Here is a 21,096-nt window from a genome sequence, read left to right on the forward strand (position 1 = left end):
CTCTGGCTCAATGGAGCAGTCAGACACTGACACAAGTGAGACTTTGGTCTCGAAGAGGAACAGCACGTCGGTGGTGTGGAATTATTTTGGTTTCAAAAAAGATGTTGCGCAGCGGTAAGTGTTGTGCAGAACATGCCGTGCTACCGGTGCTACTTCACGGGGAGACACTTTCAAACATTTCGGTCAGTGATCCCTGTCTTGAGGTATTTTGCTTGCAAGGTGCACTGGTGCTCGGCATTTTGGCCAGACAACTGTCATATATGGTTTTGTGGGTTTTTTTTAAAGTGCTGGAACAAGTTCGTAGTGTCACCACAGTGTTCTGACTGCTCCGTTGAGCCAGAGGCCGTTGCGCAACAGCTGGGATCTCCACGAGGAAAAACATGTCTGTATCACAACAGACAACGCATCAAATATGGTGCTGGCTGCACAGCATAGCTGCCAACACTCCCGTTTTTCCCAGGTTTCTCCCGTACTTCAGACTCATCTCCTGCCGCCCACTCATTTTGTCTTTTCTCCCGGGAATCTCCCGTAATTTACAAGCCCCAATTTTGTTTGTTAATAATAATGAGAAATGCACAATAACAAAGGTTTTATTTTGAAAGCGATTTTACTACTCAAATGTTGGCAGGTATGCTGCACAGCTGAATGAATGGATGAGGCTCCAGTGTTTTGGGCACACATTACATCAGGGGTCACCAATCATGTACCATGGAGGGCCGAGAGGCTGCAGGCTTTCATTCCAACCAAGATCGGGGTTGGACTAAATGTGTGCGGAGCTAAACGTTTGACTCCGCCCGTTGGCCATCTGGTTAGGGTTAAGTGAAGGGTTAAGGTTAGGGTTAGGGTTAGGGTTAGCAACCTCTTCCAGTCGCTTGCTATTGAGCAAGTGGGCGGAGTCAAACGTTTAACTCCACCCACGTTGAGCCACTCCTCGATCTGCGGACTGCAGTCAGGGCAGGGTGATTTCACTGATTAGCTCCTCCTTTCTGATACAAGGTGAGGTGATCAGTGAAGTCACCTGGTGGAGATCTTGGTTGGAATGAAAACCTGCAGCCTCTCGGCCCTCCATGGTACATGATTGGTGACCCCTGCATTACATCTTGCCCATGGTAAGTTATCATGTCGTGTGTGTGTGTGTGTGTGTGTGTGTGTGTGTGTGTTACTGACTTGGGAGCAGTAAGATACATATAGTTTTAATTTATTTTTTTTTTCTTAAGACTGTAAATTTTGCACACAGTGTTTAAAAAGTGCATGCCTTGTGTTTTTACTTTTTACACCACCTTTTTCTTACAGTGACTTTGTTTAAATTACTTAAATGCACAGTGGCAAAACCACAGATTTGTTGTTCTTATGTTTCTGTATTCTGTAATGAGCAGTGAAATAAAAAAAAATGTCATTTATTTCAAGTCATAGGCCTACATCTTATAATTTAATTCTAACAAATTGGCCCAGCCTATGGCAAAAGAACATTGTATACAAAATGTATCAAATATTGTGTTGGTCAAATTTAAATAAATCATTTAGATTTTACTGGGGGGGAAAAAAGAGGATAAAATAATAATAATAAAAAAATCGCATATTAAACGCAATCGCAATACTGGGGGGGTCGCAATTAGATTATTTTCCCAAATCGTTCAGCCCTAGTTTATTTCGCTCATGCGCAAACTTTGTACTTTGTTTTTGTGGTGAGCCGCGGTCACGGACGGATGCGGGCGGACCAGCTGAGAGGAGGTTGGGGAGTTAGGACCACAGCTCCAATCTGACGGCTGCACGTGTGGAAGTGGAGCAAGTTTCCGTTAAGGGTCGCTTTCGGGAGCTGTTTGTGTTCAGGTCCCTGCTGCTGTTCCTTCCTGCCGGACTGCTGGTGGCGGGCGAAGAATGGGAAGATGGGAGAAGACAGGAGAGATTGGGGATACCAGGTGTTGGTGTGTGGGGAAGAGGGGGCAATATCAGGTGGGGAGAAGGCTGAACTTATGGCTAGATCTTTTGTTAAAGTGCATGAGCTGGAGAACCTGTCTGAAGAAGGAATACGGAGGAGGGAAGTTACCTTGAGTCTCCATCCAGCTGTGATAGGTAGGAAGGAGGGGGGAGATAGTGAATTGGATGAGCCCTTTACCTTAGCGGAGATGGTAAGAGCTATATATATATATATATATATATATATATATATATATATATATATATATATATATATATAAATACGGACGGATGCGCTCCCCCTGTTAAGCACGTTACATGTTGCTGTTGTGCTGATGTGTGCGTTTCTGACGATGTAAGTGCATTATTTATATTTATAGCAATTTTACTTTGTACTTGTGTCTGTCACTATTGTTTCAGAATTGCACAGTTCTTTAAAGTGGGGTAATTCGAGTGTACCGGCCGAAAGCTCGATACACGAAGCCATAAACAAGTTGTAGATACAATACCTTTATTCTCAGATGCATTCAGAAACTATTGCTGTAGCTACTCGCGGTGGCGTCTGTATTTAACTGCTGCGGTGCGGCACGTTTCTCCTGCGTGCCCCTCACACCACTCTGGTCACGTGACTCCGGGGCAAGCAAGTTATGTCCCCGGGCCTTATTTCAGTGTCTCAGCATGCCACCTTGTGGACGAACTGTGTAACGGCCCTTTATTGATGGAGTTTCTCCTAGCTCTAGGCCCAGTTAATGCCTATTAGTAGTGAATATTATTTGATTGTTGCCCAGCATTTTAGTACACTGCATAACTGTTAATAATACATTACAAACGGTTTGTTTACTGTTGTGTTATGTACATTTGTGTAATTATGCAAGTAACATTCAAATTGTTACAGATTGCTATTTCTACTGTAAACTTATGCATATTCTGTATCTCTGTTTACAGAAAACCACACACACACACACACACACACGGATTTCAGTTGGATTTCAATAAACTTGTTGTACTACAACTGAAGGTTGCAGCTGCTCTTTTAGCAGAGTACATAGTCAGTGCAGGACAACACTAGCAAGAAACGCACACCGTCTTCACAGTTATGGTCAGATTTTCAGGTCATAAGAAGGCACCAAGTGCATAAAGCAATATTAGGGGTGTGGAACAAGTCCCTTAATTGCCCTGATGCAAAACACCTGTCATCACAGCTCATGACCGTGGATTGTCGTCCCAAAGATACCCCAAAAACTTGGAGCTACTCAAAGATGGTTATACACTATACAGTATAATAAGAAGCACTATAGGCTACCTTTACACTCCTAGATGTGGTAGTTATCCCAGTTCTACAGTAGGTGGCAGCAGTGGGTTATGTTACCAGATGAGCCTTTACTGAAGCGCCCTATCCATTTGCTGAGTGGAAACACTGCTGGCATTGAAGACAAGCAAACAGTAATTGGTTTCAGGCATGAGGAAGTTATTTCAGAATTTCGACCCTTTGTGTAACTTTCATGTAGACAGCGATAGTCTCAGCAGAGTGAGTCTGGCAAAGAAACCTGTTCAGCGCACGGTGTGGAGGACCTGAAAAACCCTCATAATGAGGAATATGTTTCTAGTGCTGCTGGTTGTTTGCCTGCCAACACACAGTCAGAGTAAGTACTGTGAAAGTACATAATTCATGTTTGTCATGATTGCTGTTTGCGCAGAGAACAAGAAGATGTTTTGGTTTTCATTTTTGCCAGTAAAACATTTTTCTGGCCAACATCAGATGAGAAAATCAAATATGTTTGTACCTTAAGATGATGAAAGCTGATGTATCTTGTAGGTAGGGATGCAACATGTTATCAAAGAGACGACTGATGTTTTGATTAATCAAAATAAAATATCAATTTTCATCTGCTATATCATTTATTGAAACCAGGGAAGGACACCTTTTTTGTCTGCTGGCACATCCAGAAAATTCCAGCCATTCTCACTGTTTTACAAGCCAGTTTATAACAGAATAGGACCTCCAAACTGGCTACCTGCCCAAGTGGCTGTTACATTCAAGGCCAACACTTTATCAGTGGTGCCTGGTGTTAATTTTGCACATTAGTTGAAACCTCACCCTATTTTTAGCGTTAACTTGTGCAGGATTCCAACAACAGATTTGCTTGTGAAAGATACTTCAAACAAGACATCAGGGTGACAATGGCCTTTCTGCCCTGCACTAAACCACAGGCAAACACTTGCTCCGCTGGCTGATCTTCTGCCAGAGGAACTTGTCATCGGATGCTCAGTACGATTTGGAGTATGATGGCGACGAGCTCCTCTACGTTGACCCGGTCACTTATGCGATAGTGCAGCGCCTGCCAGAGTTTGCAGAGCAGTGGACTCCCGATCCCCAGCTGCCCGGGGACACCTACGTGTCCATAGGAACCTGCTTATACAACATCCCCACCTGCATTAAGGGAGAAAAGAACCCTCCAGAGGCCATCGGTGAGCCTGCCTCTCACTTGGACCTGATTTGAAACAATGATTTTCTGTGGACTGCTTGGATTTTTTTTATATAATTAGTGGCACTCTCCTTATGCAACACCACTTTTCACTGCAATCTAACTTACAAGCAAGCATTTCATAAAATCAATCTAAAATAAATATTCAAATATCAGGAAATGTGACAGCAATGAAGGGAATATTAAAAAGCCTCCATTGTAGTGGCGGAAATAATAAATAAATATAACAAAACAGGTGTAAGTTATCACTGCCACCATCATAAGAAACAGTTTTATTTCACAGCTTTGTTTTGTAAAGAAAAGGAACAAAACAAATATCACCGAGAGTGGCTCAGAAAACAGCTCCAGGCTCCCAAACAAACAAATTGATAAAGCTGCTGCTGGAGAAACACGAAGTTTTCTTGTTTAATGCAAGTTGATAAGGAAAGTTTCCCCGTGTGTGCTTAAAACGGGAAGAATCGTGTCTGTAGAAACCAGTCAAACTTTGTGGTTAGGCGACAATCAGGCTTGCACTATCATGTGGCTCGAGAGCTCTTTTAAAACTCAGTTTATAACTTTGCATTGGGACAGTTAATAAGTAGCACTACACTTAACACAGTAATAATAATAAACTTGATTAATACAGCATAGCACTTCTCTTAAACATGGTTTGCAAAGTGATTTACACAGTCAAACAAAAGTAACACAAGAACTAAATGAAATATAAAACACAGCTATTCCTGTACCACAGAAAAACCTGTCAAAAGTCAACATTATAACTGTTTTTTTTTTGTTTGTTTTGTTTTTTCAATAAATCCACACACTTTGAATTTAATTTAACACTTGATCCAGAGCCATAACAGCTCTCCAATCAACATTTCAGTCGCTGAAAAAAGTGCCACTTTTAGGCTGATTACAACCATGATTCTGTGCCATGACTGTGATTTTTACAGAGTGAACAGACTGAACTAGATCCGTATCCTGCAGAAATTTTTCAGTATCGATAATCAAGTGTTAATTAAATGATTTAGAGTTGGCTGGAAAGTTGTTTGTTGTCTTATAGAGCTGACATGGCTGTGGAGCTGCTGGATCTTAAAGTGTAAAGGTGTAGCACTTGTAGTGTAGAAGTACTGACACTATGCTGGTTAAATTATTCATTCACCATTTATTCGCCTTTACCTGTCAAATATGCATCGATCCATGCCTCCATCCCCTCAGTGGCACCCACTACCCAGATGTACCCCAGACAGCAGGTAGAGCTGGGAGTCCAGAACACCCTCATCTGCTGGGTCAGCGACTTCCACCCCACGCCAGTTTCCATCACCTGGAGCAGGAACGGGCAGACGGTGGGGCAGGGCGACGTCAGCCAGACGCAGTACTACTCCAACAAGGACTTCAGCTTCCGCATCTTCTCCTACCTGAGCTTCACCCCCCAGGAGGGAGACATCTACTCGTGCACCGTGGAGCACATCAGCCTGTTCGAGCCCCTCACCAGGTTCTGGGGTGAGTGACGTCGGCCCGTGATGAGTCCCGGTGATGACGTGGTAGAAATGGTGGCATCCAGTTCATTTGCAGCTACAACACCATCCAGGCGTTAGTCGACTCACTTTGTTAAAAAAAGATGAAAGTCATTACGGGGGGGATGTTTGTTAGGTGTGATACATGAGAAAAGGGGGCAAAAAATATGCCTGAGATGTGTTGAAAATAGACTTAGAGACACACAATTGTTTGCTAAAATACCAAGTCATTATTGGGCTTTTATTTTGTAACAATCACATATTAGCCAGCCATCAGTGTCTACTGCCAGTTTGATGGAGGTTGCTCCTTGATCTAAATTAATAAGAAAAATCAACATTTTTATTGCTTATTTTAATGTTACAAAAGCATGATCCTTACAAACAAAACCTGTTTAATGCATTAAGTGCCATATTACATTCATGTATTATAAGATATAGGTCAGAATTAGTGTCCCTCTCCAATATCTGTTTTATATTGATGTGAAAACTTCAGACAACTGTATTTATTCAAGTTTCTCACCAAAAACAAAAGTTTACAAGATTTCATTTGAAAAAAAAAAAAAAAAAAAAAATCATGATAACAAAATAATTTACCTTTGCCCAGTACTCATTTTTACTGAGTAGAGCTTGAACACATCATGATGTAACTCGATGCAGCCTCTTTAGTGAGAACCAGGTCTCAGGAACCTGTGATGCTGTTCCAACATGGAGGCAGTCAAGGTCCTCGTCCCTGCTCTGTCCTGACTTACAGGCCTCCTTCTGCTCTCGTTAAATAGCACAACATGTTTGGCTCGTTCCACCGGGGAAATGGTCGGTACCACGAGAACATTTCACAATTGTGTTCTCTCTCCCTTCCTCCATCTTGATACCACAGTTTGCACCTCGCAAACTGCGGTATCACACGTTTGTGTCACAGTAATTTTGTCTGGATGCTCCACAGTCCACTGTATAGTTTTATACAGCTGAATTATAATAGTTCATCTTGGAGACTGCGAGATGGAAGACAGAACCGTGACTCAAGACCGTGAACATTTGTACCGCGGTTTCGGTGTAAATGAGTTAAATAGCCTGTCAGCACAAAATATCAACTATCGGCAGCCTCAGTGCAAAAATATAGCCAGGATTAATCCACATTGTTCGAGATCTGGTAGAAACTATTAGTTAATCTCTCTCTCTGTATGTGTGTGTGTGTGTGTGTGTGTGTGTGTGTGTGTGTGTGTGTCTGCAGAGGTTGAAGTGCACACAGACCACCAGGTTATGGAAACAGCAGTGTGTGTTTGCGGCGTGCTCCTGGGGGTGATGGGAGTTGCCGCAGGAGTCTGGTTCATCAGGAAAGCCAACAGGTCCCTCTCCCCGTTGTAAACCATGAAGAGGAAGAGTGGTGTCACTTATGTCATCTCCTTCGTATTTTATCCTAGGAATTTTTCTTTGTGGAGTGATGTTTCATTATTATAAGCACCATCAGAGTTTTTACTTTAGTCCACCCTTCACAGTTTTTTAAGTTTCCTAAATAAACTCAAACCTCCTCCTCAAAACCTCAGCACATTTAGCTGCTCTCTGCATGTTTATTTTTCTCATTACAGAAATGAAAATTCAGTGCTGGGCTTTATCCTTCATATTTTGGCATGTTCTTGCACAGCAGTGGCTTTATGCCCATTGTGTTTGTAATGTACAAATAAAGCACATCGACCTGTACGTTATCATATATAGTGCTGTGGGTCAAACGAAACACAGCGTCTGAAAAAAGAAGAGAACAATAAGCCATCCGTGTTGTTTTTTAGGTGTTTGTTAATCCCTCAGAAATAATAAAATGCAGATGTAACCACTGGCACATTCGCACAGTCACCCTGCCATCAGTTATTACTAACTGGCAAGGCTTTTGGCCAGAACGGTGCTCCTGCAGCTCCGGCGTGACATGAATGATAAGTAAATAATGTTCATCATGTTTGCATCTTTGTCTTTTAATGCTGGCACAAAATGGCAGCGCTCCAAACAGCTTCAGCTTTCTGTCAGGTTTACTTTGGCTCAGGCTTGAATCAAATTATGCCCCCAGTGATGGATGAGATAGCTGCCACATTTTAACATGTGGGCAAACTTGAAATGCTGAAAATACTGCAGCACTGAGCTCGCAATCACGCCGTGTGTATTCGACGTCGTAGAAATAATTCATACCACCGGACTGAGGGGAACGTGTGTGTGTTACATGTCAATTTGAAAATGGCACGTGTGGGAGTATTGTCAACACCAAGCACAAAAGAACAAAAGTGAAATAACAAATTGGGTTACAGTGGAGGCTGTTGAGTGATAGATCTGACATCGGAAACGCAGTGGTTGCCAAGACATTTGTTCAAGTAGATCAACCACATTTCTCTTGTTCTTGTTACAATCTGATGTGCCAGGTGGTGCTGAGATTATCCCGTGTTAAATAAGTGATGGAAAAAACAAAACAAAACTCAGCTTCAATAAAACCTGAAAAAGCACCGCACTTTGGTAACTCTCTATTTCCTTTGACACAGCAGCATGCAAGGTGCAATTTTGCCTTTTTGTGAAATATAAACAATGTTCAAGATGGAGTCATTCCTTCCTACGTTCTCCAGCTCTGTATATTTTCACATACACATCCAATCAGCCAATCAAATCGTCTAAAATCAGCCTGTCTGCATTTCCTGACAGAAGCTGCTGAATGGGTGGCAGCAGGCAGAGTGCTGGTTGGTGAACCATCCAAACCAAAGAGGAGCACAAATGAGAAAGTTGGCATTTACATTACAGCAGGTGGTTGATCCATACTGTTGGTTAACTTTATATAGTCCACCTTTATTATTATTATTATTATTATTATTATTATTATTATTATTCTAAGTCACAGTCTCTGCTGGTTAAATTGTTTAATTTATAATAAATATGTTATGATATATCAATTAGTTAGCTGAAGTCATCAGTATTGTTGATATTGTTCTTGCTTTTCTTGACCCATTATACAATTACTACTGCTTCATCTAGATTTCTGTTTTATCCTTGAATCTTTCATGTCTTATTATACGTTTTGATTTGATCTACCACCTTGTTTTGTGCAGCTATTGTTTTCTTGTCCTTATTCATGCACAATGAAGCACTTTGTACGCTGTGTTTTAGAAAAGTGACATAAAAATACTTAGTTCATGTAGATGTTTGACAATACTGAGACTATTCTGCACAAGCGATGAAGTGCATCTTAATTTGTTACCAAACTAGTGCAGAGTATTGTAAATCAAACTGTCACTCAACCAACTAGTGAGCTACTGCAAAGAGGACAAAATATATTTTTCCTCAAATACTTCCAGTTATGAATGGAGCAAAAGTGCAGCGCTGGTTGCAGTATATAAAGTGTCACATCTACAGTGGTTACATCTACATCCACATCTCCATCTGGACTAAATGAGCTCCTTACTGTTTCAGATGGGCATGTAGATCAGTCGATTGGCTGCATGTGAGTATGATGACAGTGTTACAGATACAACAACATACATGACTTCAGGGGCATGATCAGTGCAGCCCATTACAGCTGTCAGGCTTGGAAAACGGCTAAAAGAAAAGCTGAAGAAGAGACTCTGCAGATACAGAGCAAGATCCCTCAGAAAGAGCACTCTGGATAGAAAAGGTGCATTTTTCCTCTGTTTCCTCCAAAATTTTAAGTCATAAGGATGCAGAAGCAGGTGTGAAGGGAGACATTATGCTCCTAACGGCTCCAGTTCATTGGACTCATTTGCTTCATTGGTGCAAGGAAATGATCCTGTTCTCCCTTCTCTTTTTCTTAATGACATGATGAAAACTGCTCAGCTCATATCTTTCTGCACTGATAGTCTGCCTTGAAACAAGATCTGTGTCCAGCAGATCATTTTGCTAATCGTTCCTTCTGCTGATTTCTGCACCCCGGTGCCTCCAACTGTCAGAGTCTGTCTGACCAAGTGGGCTGACTAGGGTGCAAATATGACCGTTTTTGACCACTCAGGAACTGATACACGTGGTCAAAAATCCCTCCAAATACCTTAGCACATTAGGACACCAAGACCTTGTGGAATACAAAAACTGTTAACAAAAACTTTTGACATTTGGAGATTTCTGTAAGAATGAAATGACCAATATCTGCTCGTGCATGCAACACGAGCAGATATTGGAGGGAAAGTTGCAAAACATTCACAAGCTCCTCTTCAGTCCAAAGTTTTAAGTGTAACTGGAAAACAGGTCCAGTGCACCTGTGAAGCCCAAATTATGATTCATGAGGTCACCATACTGCATCTCTGCTCAAAAACAGGATGCTTTTACTCGTTGAAGTTTTTGTTAATGCCTACTGGTTCAGCCTTAAATCACCAGTCAAGATGCACTGTTTTCCTTAATGTAGACATAATGGAAATATTATATAAAGATAAATAAATGATAATAATAATAATGAAAAACAAAACAAAACAGTAAAATCATTTACTATTAAATAGGTGAAGATTCTGACATGGAAAATGGCTAACTTGGTGGAAACAGAGGTGTTTTAACATTCATTTTCATGCAACTATTCGCTTTTATGAGAGATTGTTCCAGAGCACAGGCAGTATCTATGATAATTGTGTCAGCTGGTGGAGAAAATGAAAAAGGTCATCATATGTTATAACCTAACATTTTCTTGGCATGTTGCAGGTCTGACTTCAGTCCATTACACAGTTAATGACGGGGTATTTCCATGTGATCTTTGTGAAACGTTTGGTTTTCCTGCTGGTTAAAGCGCTTCAAAAACAGGCCGTCGAAATGTTTCTGAATACAGAGGCACGAAACAAAAGCTCGGTTATCATGTTGTGATGAGCTGGTGAAGCCGGTGACTTCCTCATCTTCCCGTAGAACAGCACCTCTGTGTCTCCGTCCGTCCTCAAAAACCCTCCAGCCCACAAAAACAGAAGTCCGCCGAGCGTCACTTCCCAATATGCTGCCAGCCCTGCGTGACCTGCAGTGGGAGGGAAGCACAGCATCGTGGGAAGGCAACATGCTGCTTGTTTATTATGGAACTGGCCTGCTGACTTTCCAGAGCCCCCACTTTATCATTTTTGTCAACCAAGGACTTCAACTGCTCCACTATCCTTCAAAAAGTGTCATAATTTGTCCTACTTCTGCTGTGAATAATACTGTGAGAGCAGCACACATTTGTCACTTGGTAGCTGTCTCACTGAGAAACAAACTAATACCAGCATGAAACCTATTTCACTGTGAAAATGCACACTCTTTGAAATAGAACATTTGTGTATGCTGGATACGTGAAATACATTTTTACTCCAAAACACCTCATGTCCACACTGGAGAGAAGCTTCGCCTAAAATTTATTATTCAGTATCACTTTGTTAATCAAAAGTGTTATCATTTTGTCAGCTTGCGACATAAGTGACCTTTTATCCTTTTAAAAGTGTTAGTACTAATTCCATTTATGTGCTGTGAGTAATTTTGTGAAAGTAGTTGTCATAGTTAATTTTTATTTTTTAGTGGATTTCACCTTTAGAAAAAAGTGACAACTGCTCTTGACCATCATCTGCATGCATCTGCTGCAGTGTGAAAAAGAACTTATGCAACATATATGCATTAAATATTATTTGTGTATGAAGGATGCTGTTACATATTATCTGCAGAGTGTCAGTGTCTGAATATCTAGGAATGAGCAACACCAATTCCTGTCCTGCTCATATTTATATTTTAATTTTGGTCGGTTTTGTGTAGTAAGTTTCAAAACCCCCTGGGCTCATGATAAGCATTTCAAAACCCACAGAGTCATTTTCCACAATATGTCATAGTCAGTTTTATGATGGAGGTTGTTTTTCCCTTGATTCATGAAAAATTTAATTTCTCCATTTTCATATGACGCCAGTGATAAGGTGTGATTTTTTTGAGAGTATTCAGACAAGGGAAAAAAAAAAAAAAAAACATTTTCCACCTTTTCTCCTTATCTCTTACTTACTTACCCAGCCACTGTCTGTCACACATGATTAGTACAGGAAAACAGGAATCTTTGCTATATTGCTCGAGAGACATTGGGGCTTCTTTTGTTGCTGAACCATGTTCTGTGGATTATCAGTGTGCATCAGCGCTGGCATGCTCTCTTCTCTCTTTAGTGATTTAGAAATGGAAGCTCAGCCTGTTCATTGCATGTTTTATTGCATGCTTTATTAGATTTGCTGCAGGTTGTTCAGGGTGAGCACGGGCTGAGTGCTGAAAATGTACATGTATAGGGAGATAGCACGCACCAAACAGACCCAGTGACTTTGCTTTGAGAGGTGCTCCTCAGTCCACCAGCAGCTGTCTCCTTCCCATGCCACTCATCGATTCTGTAAATGATTCATTCTGATATGAGCACCGAGGCTCATCAGGTCATTTTGGAGGCGAGAGGAAGGCTATAAGAGCTTTCACTCCGGACCCCGTCACTCCTCGAGAGGGCTTTCAGGACCAGAAACTGACTCAGTGCTGTCAATATGGCTGGTCTGTTTTACACCCTTCTGGCCGTGCTGGCTGTGTTCTCCCCTGGGCTGTGCCAGGAGAAGACATATTTGCAGCGTGCCGGCGTGGCGTTTAACGGCAGACCTTACTCCTCGGTGATGACGGTGTCCAATGGAGAGCAGTTTGGAAACTGGACCTGGCGAGAGATGTGTCCTGACAACTTCTTTGCTGTTGGCTTCAGTGTTAGGGTAAAAATACAGACTCATGCTTTTATTTCAAATATCATATTATTAACATTTTTCACTGATGTGCTGATAGGTAGTCTATCAATATCATCTGTAACAGCCCAGTTAATGTTGCAATATTTATTTTTATTTTATTTTTACTGTTGACTTTGGCAGATGGTGGACTTGGCACCTGCATTATACCGAAATGACTCAGATCTGTATCAGTACTAGCAGTTACTGAAAGGATGATATCACATATCAGTATTGGCCACAAAAAGAGACATGCATGCCTTTATTATCAATTTTCAAGCTTTTGATTGCCCAACCATAAACTAATCTGCCACTTTAAATGTTTTCAATAGGGCCGTAGTCAACCAAGGAAAATCTTGGTTGACTGAAGTCCTGAAATTTTGACCAAAAGTCAACTAATTGGGGGGCGGTGGGAATACAAAAAAAAAAAAAAAAGTTACTATTTTTAGATTAATTAACTGGGCAGTAGCCTACCTGGTAGCCTTGTCCGCCTAAATGAATTATAAAGAAACATAAACAACTAGTATTTGCAGTATATATAATCGTTTTTGATCTAATTATTTTACACTGATTGACACACTGGAGTCGGTCGGCTCTGACAGCATTGCATCACGTGCACCTACGCAATATCATAGCCTATGATTTCCAAAAATAGTACTATGTCAAGCTGCCGTCGTTGCGGGTGTGTGCGCCTGCAGTTATAAAACGATTATTAGACTAAAACTTTGAAATGTGCCAATTCTGATATGATTATACTCAAAACTGACGGAGCAACCTAACGCAGACATGTTAGCTTACCGTTTTTAGGTGATATGCCATGATGGTCGTTGAGCTGTGATACGCAAACTGTTGTTTGCAAAGTTTGCATTCGACTTTTTTTCCATCTATTTTGGTAAAATGCTGCCACACTGATGATGTCTTTGACATGGTAGAGGACTAAATGTTCATTAAACATTCTTAATTAAGCAAATATTCGGAAAACCAGGCATAATTTTTTCTTCAATTCAGAACATAAAGGCCTACCTATCTGTCTCCGCCAGTGGCTTGGGCTAATCCAAAATTGTGAAAACAAGGGGGGGTTTCTGATGTCAAACTGTTACCTGTGAAACAGGGTGTTCTGAAAACACCCCCATGAGCACTTAGTGCTTTAGTCCTGATAAAATTAACATGGCAAATAATCGACCAATCAGATTTTGGTCGACCAAGAACGTATCGACCAATAAATCGACCAGTTGACTAACAGACTACAGCCCTAGTTTTCAAAGTTCATTTTGCTTTGTTTTCATAAATGCAGTGGCTCATGATAAAAATAACATTCTTTGTGATGGTTTACAAATAAATGTACATCAGTCAGATAAGGCATTTATTATAAATTCTAACACTACACCCACACACGGAGAGCAGTCACAATATTGGGATTACAGTAGTTAGTAGGTTACTGTCTGATAATGCTATAATTCATCTAATTCAAATGACTTAATTTTGAGGTAAATAAGTGTAGTTGTATGGCCGACTGGAATGAATCCACAACTGGCTGGAAAAGTGAAGGGCTTTTGAAAATACAATAACTTTAAACTGAACAACTTAATCAAATCACATTTTAATCTTCGTGTCTACATTAAACATTGTGATTGTGTGTGTATATAATTCGGGGGGGAAATTAAATTCCTTAAGAAATGTGAAGAAGGTTTTTGGAGCCAAGGCACAATATGACACTTGGATCAATGCTCATACTGCAAGCTTTCTTATCTCTCCAGCTGTCCATCTTGTATGATGGCCAAGACTTCCCAGCACTGCAGCCTGGATAATATTTTGTGTAACGCAAAGTGACCTTGATGGATCTGGGAAAGCAGTATTTGCAAATAATTCTTTGGATTTGTGGTTAGTTTGCATGAAGAACAAGCTGGGTGGTTGTTACTTTCAGATACTGTCAGGTACATTCTGACGGTATCTGAATAAATTTTTTTAAACAGCTTCCTCTGTGTTGTCTAAACTTGTACATCTGTCACAGACGTATCATAGAAAATAATTACTGCTTGACCTAAATCTGCATTTTTACAACAGATATGGAGGTTGCTGAACCATAAATGTAAGCAGAAGGTAGTTTAACAAGAAGCCTAATTAGTTCTGTGCACAGGCTGATTTTTTTTTTTTTTTTTTTTTTTTTTTTTGTCATTACAGGTGGAGCCTAACCAGTACGCCCTGGATGACACTGCCTTGAATGGAATCCGCCTCATCTGTGCCAAAGATGGGAGCAGAAGCTTCCTGTACTCCGTCGAGTCCCACACCGGATAGTAAGTCCCATGAAGCCTGGCGTCTTGCTCATTTAAAGGGGCACAGCCACCTTTTAAACCTTTCATCCCCAACTTGCATCAAATGACAGACAGATGTTAAGATCATATGGGTCATTCTATAATTTCGGGACATCTTACGTCCCTGGGATATATCTTGCATGAATTTTTAGTAAAACTTAAAAAAAAAAACATTTTTATATTGACAGTTGATCATGTTTTCACAAATACAATGATTATTTATTGTAGAAACAGCCATTTATTAATTAAAAAATGGCTATATATCACTAAAATCTACATTTTCCCTCTATCCCTTTTCAATCACAACCAACTGCTAATTAGCCAAAAAAACAATGAAAAGCACTTATTTACTTTTTATTTTGATAATTTTCCATTCATTAAGTAGAGATAATGATGACAGATAAAAATTTTGTGTCAATATATAAAATATTATATGCAAAATAACATTTTTTATGTGTGTCCCCGAAATCATTGTGAACTAAGTTACCCATTAAAAAATCCCTCCCAATAATGTCTGGTTTACGCAAATCATATGACCTTCACCTTGTGATGTCATTTCACCCTCAAGAAGACACTCAGCAGGCTGCATGTATGTTCTTTCTGCCTTTTCTTAAATATTTCTTATAAAGTAGTGTCTGCGTCAACGAAGCATTTAGCAAATGTCAACAATGTTACTCGAATATCATTTTTAAATTGTGTTTAATAATATTTTACGTAATTATTTCTGTAATAGTTTAAGAAAATCCTTCTCAAAAACGCCATGTGGTATTTGGTTGGAGGCAGTCATGTTGATTTAATGCCTGAAAACAGGAATAAAGTCAACTATGTTACCCATCAACTATGTTACCCGAGAAAGGTAACTGAGTTGACTAAGGATGACATACACTATATTGATTGATTGATACACTACACTGATGTTGGACGAGAAGGCCTGGCTCAAGTCTCCGCTCTAATTCATCCCAAAGGTGTTCTATCGGGTTCAGGTCAGGACTCTGTGCAGGCCAGTCAAGTTCTTCCACACCAAACTGGCTCATCCTCGTCCACTGTTGTGCAGTCATGTTGGAACAGGAAGGTGCCATCTCCAAACTGTTCCCACAAAGTTGGGAGTATAAAATTGTCCAAAATGTCTCGGTATGCTGAAGCATTAAGAGTTCCTTTCACTGGAACTAAGGGGCCGAGTCCAACTCCCGAAAAACAACCCCACACCATAATCCCCCCTCCACCAAACTTTATACTCGGCACAATGCAGACGGACAAGTACCGTTCTCCTGGCAACCGCCAAACCCAGACTCATCCATCAGATTGCCAGACGGAGAAGCGTGATTCGTCACTCCAGAGAACATGTCTGCACTGCTCTAGAGTCCAGTGGCGGCGTGCTTTACACCACTGCATCCGACGCTTTGCATTGTGCTTGGAGATGTAAGGCTTGAATACAGCTGCTCGGCCATGGAAACCCATTCCGTGAAGCTCTCTACGCACTATTCTTGAGCTAATCTGAACATCACATGAAGTTTGGAGGTCTGTAGCTACTGTATTGACTCTGCAGAAAGTTGGTGACCTCTGCACACTATGCGCCTCAGCATCCGCTGACCCCACTCTATGATTTTACGTGGCCGCTTCCACTTTGTTATAGTACCACTAACAGTTGATTGTGGAATATTTAGTAGCGAGGAAATTTCACGTCTGGACTTATTGCACAGGTGGCATCCTATCACGCAGTAGCGGTTTTAGGCACGGGCGAAGCGGGCAGCCGCCCGGGGCGGCATTTTTTCATGTCACGTGGGGGGGCGGCAAGAGGGAAAAAAAAAAAAAAAAATCATCAGCGCTGCAAAGCAGTTTTCTATTACCGCATTCATCTGAATATAAGACGATATTTTTTCCATTGAAAATGCCCTGAAAAAACGCCCTCGTCTAAGATTGGGGTCTAAGCAAATACTCATGTATTGTTGCATATGTAAATCAGTAGGTAGGCTTGCCTGATACCGCAATTACCGGCGAATGGCCGCATTGCGCAGTCAATAATCAACCATGTCGTCTGTGTCATTGTCTGTTGTGCTGCTGCAGCCACGTATGAACAAAAGCTGATTTATAATGAAAGGTACATATGGCAGTATGTGTGCGCCGCTCACCTGTCAGATCCGGCAGACCTGAATCAGGCCGGTGACGCGGCCGGCCCGCCTGATGCCGACCCGTGACGCGGCCGGCCCGCCTGATGCCGACCCGTGGCCTGACGGCAGCCGGTGGCTTTTTTAGGCCGGGGGGGGGGGCATGGAAGTGATTGGAACACCTGAATTCAATGATTTGGGTAGCAGAGTGAATACTTTTGGCAATATAGTGTAGTTGACACTTGACACCATATGTTATTGTAGTTTTCAGGAGTTAATTTTAAAATAAATTCTAATAATTTGTAACATATAATAAGAAATCAACACACTTTTGTTTAACCTTTTAAGACTTCAGACTGTTATATTGAAATTAACATTTTCTATAAATGCAGTTAACAAAAACTACAAGTGTTCCACTACAAACTAGTCTGGTTGGTATGTGTTTTTGATGTCACAATGATTCCAAATAGTCTTAAGTAAATCTAGTAAGAGTTGGAATATGCAGTATTGCTAACATAAAAGCAGTATAATATTAATAATTTACATTATGATTATGTTTCATCATATTTTTTCTAATGTCCAGTCAACTCTGTTACCTTAGTCAACTATGATACCACACTGTCAACTAAGTTAACATTATGTTTTATGTAATAAAAAAAAATGTAATTGTTTCCTAAAACCAAAGTAAATAAGTAGAAACTTTGTGGCTGAGAAGTATGTCATGCTGTATACTTTTTTCAACAGAATTACCTTGGATTTCAAAAGTTTTTGAAGAAAATATATAGACCATTGATTGCATTCTGTGAAATTGGGGGTTTAAAAGCAAAAAAAAAAAAAAAAAAAAAAAAAGAAGTTTGATTTCTTTTTTAATTGGCAATTAAAATTTAAAATATTGGTAAATGGACACATATTCTACCAGGAATAGTGGTTGTTTTAATATCTGTTATTTATCCAAAGTTACAATTTGACAGTTTTTGTCCGTAACATAGTTGACGAAATAATCAGTTAATATCGCCTTTTATTTAATAAATATCTTAAATCAATAATGCTGGAGCTTGCCAATTACTAAAAACATAACATTTAAACACTTCTTTGTCAGGGGAAAGTATTTATATTGGAAAACATTAACCTTTTTTTTCCCAAAAATTCTGAAACTCAAAATGTCCCAAAATTATAGAATGACCCATATATCAACAAACCACCCTGCCACTTCCTAATGGTATCTGTTCCTTTGCCAAGAAAGTTTTATCTGATAATGCAGCTACTGTCATGCTGATAGTGCTGTTGGTATCTATTTTGACTATTACTTCATGTGAATTTTTGGCATCCTTCAAAGTCCATGTTCATTTTAACCTTGTTAAGAATGCATTGAAATAGTTTTTATTCACCCAGTATACAGCAATGTGGAAATTTCAACCTGTAAGACTGAAAATGTGTAAATGGCAGCAACACTACACTTTCCCTTGAAGATGCTTTTTTTCTTCTTTTTTGCCTGTAACTTAATTTGCTGTCGTTTGTTTTGTGTTGGCCAAATCTACGTTTCAAATCTAATGTGATGCTTGATCTCAGTGGGACTAACCTGGCTATGTAAAGGTTAAATAAGGATTCAATAAATAAAATAAATACTTTGAAAGCAGCAGGCTGCAGGAGGTTGGCAGCTTCCCATCACATTTAGGAGCAGAAATGAAAGCGCTCTTTCTGCCAAGATTGCAAATTAGGTGTTCAGATGTTGAAACTTCTTGACTTCTCTCCAGTATCTCCAACCCACATCTTGGATCTTTTCTTGCTGTTTTTCCACCCCTCCCTCCTCTCCTGCCCAGCTACGGTGACTGGTCCCAGCCTCAGTACTGCCCCAGCGGAGTGCTCACCTCCTTCCAGCTTCGTGTGGAGCCCCATCAGGGCCTGTTTGGCGACGACACGGCCGCCAACAACATCAAGTTCCGCTGTAGCAGTAACCCGACCCTGGAGGGTCCCGGCACCGACTGGGGCGAGTACGGCCACTGGAGCCAGGAGTGTGGCGAGGGAGGGATTTGCGGCATTGAGACCAAGATGGAGGAGTACCAGTACGGCCTGGACGACTCCAGCCTCAATGATGTCCGCTTCTACTGCTGTTCCAAGTCTCAGCAGGTGAGACGGAGGGGTGCAGAGATAGGAAGCGAAGCCCAGACAGAGACAGCTGAGTGCTTAGTCCACACTAAACTGGTCTGAAGCACTTCATTTGACTTTTGGGCTTTTTCTCCTTTAATCTGGTTAATTTGGGATAGAGCCCAACAGATACAGCTGCTGTCCAATGTTACTGGCTGATATTTACTCATCAGAGATATACTGGCATCTGCATATATGCTGGCCAATATGCAAAGAAAAAGAGAATAAATTTAGCTGTAATAATCTTTTGAGATTATTTCAAAGACAGCACTGTCATTAAATAACAGGGCAGGGCGATGCGGTTTAATTCAATATCACGATACTCATGAGGCAGTTTATCAATATCAGTATAAATCGTATGATTAATGTGTGCAACATCACATTAAGTTTAGGTTTATTCCAAGTTAGATGTTCAACAAAACTCTAAAAATTTCAAATAATATTCTTTGAAATGTTTCCTGCTTCATTTTGTCAGAGATTTGAAATTGAAATGTGCTTGTTACCATCAGTTTTGACAGCAGAAATATAAGTCACAATATCCCAGAATCACCATATCATCACAGTCTGACTCCAATATTGAATTATCCCCCAGTGATATTTGATAGTTTGCTCAGTAGACTCCATATTGTTTACAATATTTTGTGTAGCAGTGAGCTGTCAGCACATGTTAGCTGAGCAGATGGTGGCTCAGATTGTGTTAATAAGTTAAGAAGTTTATTGTTTTACAACTGCAAATATGATATCCTCATTACAAGTATTTGTGTGAGGCAAATATTGTCTGACAAATAGTTGTTGAAGTTTTTATTCTCAAATATTGATATTAGTACCAGCCACAAAAATACTGGGCTTCCACCACCAAAATCCTTAAATCTAATCCTAACCTGCACTGAGATGCCTGGAAATGAAGAGCTCAGTCCAGTTCATTAGGAATGAGAGTGCTCTCCGAAGCAATTAGAGGAAACAACTCAAAAACTGCAAAGTTAATGACCAGACAGATGTTGGCGTCTGATGGCCAGCAGCATCCCCACTGATGCTCATGTTCATTTGATTTTTCATATGTTCTCAAGAAAAGATGAATCAGGGCAAAGGCAAGGTTTGTTTTGACTCTTCCCGTTGCCAGTATCTGTGGCTGAGGAGTGAAAAATAACTCAGATATGCAGGCTACTTGTGAGTCCACATTACTTTCTTATACAAGCCCTGGTTGGCTTGTAATTGGATGGTGCAAAGCTATGAAACACGCACAAATGCAACAAATCGCTGTAAACTTTCCCACAGTGATTCAGACCAAAGAAAATAATGTGTGATCTCATCGGCTGAGGAATCGGATCCCGCTGTGTCTCTGCTGCTCTGTTTTCCTCACCGTCTGAACATGCCAGAGGAAAAGGGCCTGCCCATTCTCATTTTAAAAAGAAAAATAACAACCAAGGCCATTCTGTATCTAATCATAATTTGGGACTCGTGTTTAATATCTGAGGCTACCTTGGGTTTATGTGGATAACTGAATACTAACATGTCTGATTATAGCTGTACATGTTGCACGAGGATGTTCTGATATTTGAAGAGTTGAGAATATGAATATGAAAAGTCTAACAATAGTGTGATGGCTTTTATGAATACATGTTTTTTGTTTTCATTTTCAGTGATCAGCTGTCCACTGGGATGAACAGACAAACCATAAACCCTGAGTTTGTCTCCAACACCCTGAACATAAAGGCATCGAATAAAGTGAACCTTTACTCTACCGTTATCTCTGGTTGTGTTATTTAATATAATCTCTGGTACTGTCTATAATAAAAAAAAAATAAAAAATAAAAAAAAAAAAACAGGAAAGTAGATCAAAATTTGGACAAGAGCAAAATTCATTGAAACATCCAGAGGCCTCAAAATCAAATCTGTGGGTCACCTTCAGCATCAAAAACAACAAAAGACAAAGCGAT

General features: G+C 40.4%; 2 protein-coding genes across 2 annotated transcripts; both read left to right on the plus strand.

Moving 5' to 3' along the window:
• The first annotated feature begins 3,352 nt into the window (after positions 1-3,352).
• LOC115373783 (H-2 class II histocompatibility antigen, A-U alpha chain-like) lies at positions 3,353-8,695 on the plus strand. The gene is made up of 4 exons (XM_030072356.1): positions 3,353-3,560; positions 4,129-4,386; positions 5,601-5,885; positions 7,128-8,695. The coding sequence occupies exons 1-4, from the start codon at positions 3,506-3,508 to the stop codon at positions 7,259-7,261; spliced, it is 732 nt and encodes a 243-aa protein (XP_029928216.1). The 5' UTR covers positions 3,353-3,505; the 3' UTR covers positions 7,262-8,695.
• Positions 8,696-12,189: 3,494 nt separating this feature from the next.
• LOC115373905 (vitelline membrane outer layer protein 1 homolog) lies at positions 12,190-20,936 on the plus strand. The gene is made up of 4 exons (XM_030072538.1): positions 12,190-12,588; positions 14,779-14,891; positions 18,835-19,141; positions 20,800-20,936. Exons 1-4 carry the CDS (start codon positions 12,376-12,378, stop codon positions 20,800-20,802), a joined length of 636 nt encoding a protein of 211 aa, XP_029928398.1. The 5' UTR covers positions 12,190-12,375; the 3' UTR covers positions 20,803-20,936.
• The last annotated feature ends 160 nt before the right edge of the window (positions 20,937-21,096 follow it).

Source organism: Myripristis murdjan, chromosome 16 (genome assembly GCF_902150065.1).
Source record: "Myripristis murdjan chromosome 16, fMyrMur1.1, whole genome shotgun sequence".
NCBI classification, from domain to species: domain Eukaryota; kingdom Metazoa; phylum Chordata; class Actinopteri; order Holocentriformes; family Holocentridae; genus Myripristis; species Myripristis murdjan.

Excerpts from the sequence above, each read along its gene's own strand:
- LOC115373783 (XM_030072356.1), top strand. The coding sequence starts at position 3,506 with ATGAGGAATATGTTTCTAGTGCTGCTGGTTGTTTGCCTGCCAACACAC. Across the intron at positions 3,561-4,128 it reads CCTGCCAACACACAGTCAGA|GCAAACACTTGCTCCGCTGG; the intron begins GTAAGTACTGTG and ends ACTAAACCACAG. Across the intron at positions 5,886-7,127 it reads GCCCCTCACCAGGTTCTGGG|AGGTTGAAGTGCACACAGAC; the intron begins GTGAGTGACGTC and ends GTGTGTCTGCAG.
- LOC115373905 (XM_030072538.1), top strand. The coding sequence starts at position 12,376 with ATGGCTGGTCTGTTTTACACCCTTCTGGCCGTGCTGGCTGTGTTCTCC. Across the intron at positions 12,589-14,778 it reads CTGTTGGCTTCAGTGTTAGG|GTGGAGCCTAACCAGTACGC; the intron begins GTAAAAATACAG and ends TTGTCATTACAG. Across the intron at positions 14,892-18,834 it reads GTCGAGTCCCACACCGGATA|CTACGGTGACTGGTCCCAGC; the intron begins GTAAGTCCCATG and ends TCTCCTGCCCAG.